We start from the raw sequence: 8,314 nt of genomic DNA, 5'->3' as shown, positions 1-8,314 counted from the left end.
CATTGGTGCCCGTGGTAAGGTGCTGCAGGCTCTGGGCTCCTTCCCTCCCACCCTCCCTCCCTCCCTCCCTCCCTATTTAAAAAAGTACATCTCTAGCAGTTCAATAAAGAAAGGTGTGGGGTAAAATTGGCAGGTGCCTTCCAAGCAATTTCTGTGAAATGACAGTGAAATGACCTTGTGTATTTTTCCCGGTCCTGAAGAATGCTTTCTGTTGGTATTAGACAGCAACAGCATCTCTCTCTCTCTCTCTCTCTCTCTCTCTCTCTCTCTCTCTCTCTCTCTCCCCCCCCCCCCCGTGTAAAATTGATATTGTGTTATCTCCACAATCAGGAGCAGCTGGACATAGCTGACTTCCTATGGTAAGCATAAAGTGGTCAGGGGTGGCCGGCCCTCTAAGTGTCCCTATTTTTCAGGGACAGACTACAGATTTTCGGATTTACAGATCTGATCCTAGAATTTCCCACTACTCCTTAGGACACCCCCCATTTTCATCAGAGAAATGCTGGAAGGTATGGTAGAATGTCCCTATTTTCTGTGAAGGAATAATAGAAACTTAGGCCATCTATCCCAAGCAATCTCAGCTGTTGGAGGGTACGGTGTTATGTGAGCCTCAATCCAAGTAGATAAGTAACTATACAACCTTTGGAAGACATCTGAAGGCAGCCCTGTATAGGGAAGCTTTTAAATTGATGATGATGATGATGATGATGATGATGATGATGATGATAACAGCAACAACAACACATCCCTATTTTCATCTGAGACATGTTGGAGGGTATGGGGTGGTTGTCCCTCTAAGACAATGGGGAGGCATTATGTGTTCTGCCCCCTCCCCACTGGCGCCCCCAGCCCTCTCTCAAAATTCCACATGCACCCACCACTCCATAAAGCTTGATGAATCCTGGGTTACAGGAAGTGGACTGATAAGGCTTCAGTTGTTACTGGTAAAGCCTTGTTGTTGTTTAGTTGTTTAGTCGTGTCCGACTCTTCGTGACCCCGTGGACCAGAGCACGCCAGGCACTCCTGTCTTCCACTGCTTCCCGCAGTTTGCTCAAACTCATGCTGGTAGCTTCGAGAACACTGTCCAACCATCTCGTCCTCTGTCGTCCCCTTTTCCTTGTGGCCTCCATCTTTCCCAACATCAGGGTCTTTTCCAGGGAGTCTTCTCTTCTCACGAGGTGGCCAAAGTATTGGAGCCTCAGCTTCAGGATCTGTCCTTCCAGTGAGCACTCAGGGCTGATTTCCTTCAGAATGGAGAGGTTTGATCTTCTTGCAGTTCTTCATGGATCACTGCCTTGCCGTGGGCAAAGGGGCTTGAATAACTCAGAGAAGCTATGAGCTATGCCAAGCAGGGCACCCAAGATGAACAGGTCATAGTGGAGAGTTTTGACCAAACGTGATCCACCTGGAGGAGGAACCGGCAAGCCACTCCAATATCCCTGCCAAGAAAACTCCATGGACAAAGACAACAGGTAAAGCCTGGAAGGGTGCAAATTTTACCCGAGGTCACCCAGGCCCCGAACCAGAACTCACTTAAGCCTAAGCTCTATTTTAAACTGACCCACAATGCACGCCAGTTCAATTACGTTGAAGTAAATTCACTTTGAAAGGAGTGGTGAGGTTTTGAATGATCCTGATGAGTCCCTGCCATCCTAAACCAAGTAAACTTGGTAATACTTGCAAATGTGTGTTGGAGAGAACTAAACCAGGATAATTGGAATCCATCCCCTTGAGTTTAACTGGGCTGAGGATCCAGATGTTGGAAGGCTAATACTGGAACAAGGCTGCAATCCTAGGCATACTTACTTTGTTCAATTGACGCTACAGTGGTACCTCGGGTTACATACGCTTCAGGTTACATACGCTTCAGGTTACAGACTCCGCTAACCCAGGAATAGTGCTTCAGGTTAAGAACTTTGCTTCAGGATGAGAACAGAATTCGTGCTCCAGCGGCATGGCGGCAGCAGGAGGCCCCATTAGCTAAAGTGGTGCTTCAGGTTAAGAACAGTTTCAGGTTAAGTACAGACCTCCGGAACGAATTAAGTACTTAACCCAAGGTACCACTGTACTTCAAATTAAGGCTGCAAACCTATTTACACAGCCTGGATAGCACAGTTGGTTAGTGCAGGGTGCTAATAATGCCAAGGTTGCAGGTTCGAACCCCCCATGGGACTTTGAAGATGCTCAAACTCAGGACAAAAGTTAAGAGGAAGGCATGCTTGGCAAATCCACACTGTGATCAACTCCTGCCCAGAAACGTATGTCCCCACTGTGGAAGGATGTGTGGATCCGGAATTGGCCTCCACAGTCACTTACGGACTCACTGTTAAAATGGTGTTCATGGAAGACAATCTTACTCGGCGACGAGTGATCGCCAAATAATAATAAAAAGAGACAGTTGCATATTCCTGCATTGCAACTCTGCAATTCTCTGGTTCACTTACCTGAGACAGAACACGTAGCAAACAAAGAATAGAGCTATCAATGTCTTTGTCTGGGAGGTTGTTGGTGACGGGGAAGCCAAGGGGGTGTTTGGGATATGGAAGAGCAGCTGAAGGAACAAGAGGAAGTATTGATCACCCATTGACTGAAGTATCTGTGATAAAACGTAGGAGCGAAGGGTATCTTTGTAAGGGTGCCCCGACCTATTCTGGCTGAGTTCCTGTGCCTATAACGTGGCCTTTGCCAAGCTGGTGCCCTTCAGATGGATTTTCTTTTTATAATTACAACTCCCCTGGGAGTTGGCACCGGCTCGGAGAAGACTTTGCAGACTGAGCAGAAGACCAACAGGTGCAGCTCTGCAGGCAGAGAAGTTTCCCAATTTCTTGTACAGTGGTACCTTGGGTTAAGTACTTAATTCGTTCCGGAGGTCCGTACTTAACCTGAAACTGTTCTTAACCTGAAGCACCACTTTAGCTAATGGGGCCTCCTGCTGCTGCCTCGCTGCCGGAGCCCAATTTCTGTTCTCATCCTGAAGCAAAGTTCTTAACCTGAAGCACTATTTCTGGGTTAGCAGAGTGTGCAACGTGAAGCGTATGTAACCCGAAGCGTATGTAACCCGAAGCGTATGTAACCCGAGGTACCACTGTATTTTCAAAAAAGTCCATCGATTTTACTATGAACTCATTTTAGACGATTTGCAGGGTTGCAGTAAGGATTACAGACATGATGAAGTTCAGCATTTTGAATACTAAAACATAAATATATATAGGCTATTTGCTCAGGGAAGAAAAATCAACCCTGTTGAATTTCTGGCACGCTCTTATTTGATAAGCAACTGACCAGGAAACAGAGAGAATTGCCTGGTGTGGGATTTCTTTGAACCCACAGAAGCCATGGGGGGCAGGCTTTATGTTGGGGGGAACAGAACTGAGTTATCTGCAATGCAGTTGGCCAGTTAGTTATTTTTATTTATTTACTCGATTGGAGGGGCAGCTGTCCCCCCCCCCGCCTATGCCTCTGGCTCTCCCACAGTTTAAAAGGACTGAAAAACTTTTGGCCCACCAGATAGTTGCCACACGGCAACCTCACATCAGCCGAAACCAGCATGAAGGGAGTTGTAGTCCAACTCTGGTGGTCCAGAGGCTCCCTAATCCTGTTTTGGAAGCACCGACACCCTTTCCTGGCTCTGTAATTACAGCATCACAAATGTGTACAGAAGAGGGGTTTTTCTCCCACAAGCATGCGTTGTAAAGGAAAAAGGAAGAAATACATGTCCCCACCTATTTTTTTATTGAGGGGGCAAAAGGAACAGTGGAGTGACTGATTCAGATTAGTTGCTCTGGAGTCATGCACCCTCCAACGTGGCACATCCTGGCTTTCTAGTCTGGATAGCTCAGTTGGTTAGAGCGTGGTGCTGATCACGCCAAGGTTGCAGGTTCGATCCCTGTATGGGACAACCTGCATATTCCAGCGTTGCAGGGGGTCAGACTAGATGATCCTCAGGGTCCCTTCCAAATTTATAATTCCATGATTCTGCTATTCTTTCCCAGAAACACAACTACAGTGGTACCTCGGGTTAAGAACTTAATTTGTTCTGGAGGTCCGTTCTTAACCTGAAACTGTTCTTAAACTGAGGTACCACTTTAGCTAATGGGGCCTCCCACTGCACGATTTTTGTTCTCATCCCGAAGCAAAGTTCTTAACCTGAAGCACTATTTCTGGGTTAGCGGAGTCTGCAACCTGAAGCGTCTATAACCTGAAGCGTCTGTAACCCGAGATACCACTGTATAGCTGCTTGAGTAGCAAGGGGTGAAGGACAATGGGAGCCAAACTCAGGAATAGGAGTGCCAACTTGACCCTGCAACCACGGGTGCCTTTTACAGTGTGCATGGCTCTGGCACTGAAATTTGTGTATGCCTGCATGGGTGTAGCATGGAGTTTTGTTAGGGGAGACAGGACTTGGTTAGGTGGGGCAGAACCGACGTGATTAGTCAGTCAGTTAAGTATTTTTTATTGTTTTACTTAATCTGGGGGGGGAGCTGCCCCCCTTGGCTATGTCCCATGGGTGCCCGGCCCCTTTCATGGGTAATTTTGTGGGTGCTCGGGCACCCAGGGAGCCGGCACCTATACTCTGGAAAGTGGAAGGCTGGGAGAGAAAAGAAGGATCTCAACTCCAGGCAATTTGGATGCAAAAAAAAGGAGGGCAAGGCTAGAGCACAGAGAGGGACGGGGGTGGCGTGCAATGATGTTGGAGGCGCCGTCTTGCTTTCTGTTCGGAAGCCGAGGGGTTAAGCGCAAAGGGGGCGGGCAGGCGGAGAGGGGCGCTGGCTCGCTCTGGCGCGGGATAGGCGGCTGTCTCCAGCGAGCGCTCAAGAACGCGCCGTCGAGGCTCAGGTTTCCTCTGGGCTCGACCACAATGGGAGGTGTCAGAGACACGTGGCTCCTTGTAAATGAGATGTCAAAGCGGTAACCGCTGAGCTGCTCTCTCTCTCTCTCTCCCACCCCACCCCCCGCTCGAGGCGTCTCTGCCTTGTGCCTTCCAGGATGGGTGACAGCCAATAGCGCAAGCAGCATTACAAAGCAAAACCATCAACCGGTCCCGCCGGCTCTCCTCCAGGTTTTAACACTCCCTTAAAGGGGGGGGGGGGACAGAAAGGAAGGAAAGAGCTAGATCTCCCCAGGAACCGTGCTCCAGTTTTATGCACACTTTTTTTTTTTGGGGGGGGGGGAGACCTGAACGTGGGAGGGCCTTCCTTCCCAGCAAACCTAGATGTGGTACTGTTAAAAGAAAAAGGAGTGTTTTGCCTCCATCAGCATTCCTGCCCCAAATGCAGAAAGTAGTCAAAGAGAGGCAATGAAGCACAGTGGTTAGAGCCTGGGAACTCAGGTTCAAATTCATGCTCATCCATGAAACATCTTGGGCAGCCTTCAGGCCAGCCATCTTCTTTTGGTCTGACCTACCTCGCAGGGGCGCAGGTGGCGCTGTGGGTTAAACCACAGAGCCTAGGACTTGCCGATCAGGAGGTCGGCGGTTCGAATCCCCGCGACGGGGTGAGCTCCCGTTGCTCGGTCCCTGCTCCTGCCAACCTAGCAGTTTGAAAGCACGTCAAAGTGCAAGTAGATAAATAGGTACCGCTCCGGCGGGAAGGTAAACGGCGTTTCCGTGTGCTGCTCTGGTTCGCCAGAAGCGGCTTAGTCATGCTGGCCACATGACCCGGAAACTGTACGCCAGCTCCCTCGGCCAATAAAGCGAGATGAGCGCCACAACCCCAGAGTCGGCCACGACTGGACCTAATGGACCCTTTACCTCGCAGGGTTGTTGGGGGGATGGAATGGGGAGGGGAGAACCACGGATGCCGCCTGGGGCTCCTTGAAGGAAAGGCGGGGTGCAAATTAAGTGTATTAATAAGGTACAGCAAGCTCCCTTTAACACAACCCAACGCCTCTGACCTTAGCCTCCCAGCCCAACACCGAAGAGAATCCACAGGGCTCCGTGTTTTAGTGGTTGATTTTAATTCTGAACTGAACTTTTTTGACTACAAGGGAACGAATATAAAGAATAAATAGCAGACTCTCTTCCATTTACAGAGGGTTAAAGACATTCCAACAGCAAAAAAAAGTTCACTATATACAGTAACACCGTGTCCTAAGCTTTTTATTATAATAACAATAACAATAATAATATCTTGAAGTCCATAAAAAAAAATCCACACGCAACGCACACATACATTTTCCGAAGAATGGAAAATATCTTATATATATTTATATATATATATATGTTTCTTTTCTTACCAAAAGTTCACGTTTCTTAAAAAAAAAAAAAACCTTCGCAAAAAAGCGAAGTTGTTTTTTTTAGGGAGTGGGGCAGATGGGGGCTTGTTTGTTTGTTTAGGTTCTTAAATTCCCCTAATATTTTTCTCTGGAATATAAATTAAAAGGAGGGGAGAGGGAGCCAAAATACCTTAAAGCGGCGATCAATGAGGAGACGCTTTAACAATACAGTAGACGAGGGTGTTTACTCCACGTTGTAACACTGACCTTTTTAAACAGGAGATTTCAAACGGGGAGGGTGCCTCTATTTATATAGCCACACGCGCGCACTTTCTGTCACCTCTGCACGACTCTCTCTTTCACACACAGACACACGCTCGCAGACATAACAAAGTTACATTCCCCTACACTTTGCAGTGCAGTGCAACGTTTTGAACCGGGAGGCCGAAGAGCTGTCCGTAGTTTTGGAGCTTTTCCAAAGTCCACTACCGCAGTCCGGTTTTAGTTTTGTATTTTTTGTGGGGGTAGAGAAACAGATCAAGAGATTTGAGAGGGGGTGGGTGGCTGGCACGATCTTTGCAGTGTTTTTTTTAAGGGGTGAGGATGGGAATTAAGTGCACCGCGCAGGCAGCTCCCTTCCCGGTCCCCCCCACGTCCACTAGCAGGAACATTTGCACTCGGCGATGATGGGGTATTGGATGGGGATCCACGTGCAGCGCTGCCCGCCCCGGCGCTGGCACCTCCACCTCAAGATGGTCAGATGCACCGACTTGGCCGGCTTGCAGACCATCCCTTCGGGGACGGAGCACGACCTTTTGCTGAAGCAGCTGCCCACTTTGACGTAGCGGGGCCAGAAGCGACTGCCCAGGTCGTTCCACGTGTAGAGGACCGGGCAGAAGGTCTGCGACCACAGCCACAGCTGCAGCTTCCGGCGAAGCTTCTTGCTCAGCCGGTGCTTCTTGCTGGCCTGCAGGCCCCCGTCGTAAAACTCCAGGCTCTTGATCTCGCTGGGCATGGCCCCCGACGGCCTCTGCCTCAGCAGCAGGTCCAGCTCGGCTAGGTCGTCCCCTCCCAGGCGATCGTCGGCCAGGGAGACCGCCATGAAGTTGGCGTCGAAGTGGGTGCCCAGGAGGTTGCGCAGGAGCGTGTCGTTGAGGTCCTTCTCCTTGGGGTCGAAGATAGGGTCCGGGTGCTCGATTAGATCCACCAGGGGCAAGTTGTCGCTGGGCGCAGGGCGGATGTGCAGGTAGTGCTGGCAAGCGCCTCGCTCCAGACGGAGCCCCAGGAGAACGACCAAGGCGTAAATAGTCACGAGCCACTGGGAATGATCCATCCTCGACGGGGTGGGGGGTACGAAAGGGAATGAGGGAGGCTCACCGGGCGGCCAGGCCCAGCAAAAACGGCATCGGGAGAAGCGCGCAAGGGACGGCGCGAGGATCCGAGCAAGCCGTCGTGGGAAAGAAGTAGGGGATGCGCCACGCTCAGTCCCGCGGAGCAATTCGGCGCGTGCAAACGCCTCGGGTGAGTATATGCAAAAAGAGGGGAGGGGGAAAATAAAATAAATAAGAAAAGCACACGCCACCAAGCCAAAGCAAACCGTCGCGTTCCGGAGACCTGACGCCTCGTCCGGCTCGAGTGCAATTGTTCCTCTGGCTCCCGAGTTGGTTGCGCGGTGTCACTCAGCAAAAGCTTCTTCTGCAAACTTCCCCTCCGGCTCGCGTTTCTCTTTGCAAAAGCCTGCAAAAGCAGCCGCCGCCGCAACAGCAGCCGCCGCCACGCACGTTGGCACCAGCTTGTCTGCTTCGCGAGGATCCAGCGCCTTTAAATTTCCTGCCCGTGCTCCTCCATCACTATGGAAACCACCGACTCGCTCTTTTCCGGCACCTCTCTCCTTTAAAAGAAGAAGAAAAAGAAGCAGAGGACAGATTGGAGAGGAGGGGGCGGCGATCCCTCCACGAAAGCCAAAGTCCTGCCGGGAGCAGCTCCTGTTGCAAACCTCTGGCCGGACCACGCCGAGCCGTCCACCAAAGCGAGGCCAAGGCGCCGAGTGTCTCTCTGTCTCTCTGCGCTCCGCTGCAAACGTGCCGCTGCCGAAGCGTGG

The 8,314-nt window shown here is 50.6% G+C and overlaps 1 protein-coding gene across 1 annotated transcript in view; it reads right to left on the bottom strand.

Annotated features, from left to right (window-relative positions):
- Positions 1-6,254: 6,254 nt before the first annotated feature.
- The window catches only part of NOG (noggin), a 228,734-nt gene continuing 226,674 nt past the window's right edge, over positions 6,255-8,314 (bottom strand). Inside the window, exon 2 of the mRNA XM_082212892.1 lies at positions 6,255-8,272. Coding sequence (XP_082069018.1) covers positions 6,872-7,546 — 675 coding nt within the window. The 5' untranslated portion in view covers positions 7,547-8,272 and the 3' untranslated portion in view covers positions 6,255-6,871. The remainder of the gene's footprint in view (positions 8,273-8,314) is intronic.

The sequence above is a fragment of the Podarcis vaucheri genome, assembly GCF_965113315.1.
Source record: "Podarcis vaucheri genome assembly, chromosome: 2".
Taxonomy (NCBI): Eukaryota; Metazoa; Chordata; class Lepidosauria; order Squamata; family Lacertidae; genus Podarcis; species Podarcis vaucheri.
The sequence above is the reverse complement of the archived record's forward strand: the minus strand, read 5'-3'. Positions and strand labels throughout refer to the sequence as shown.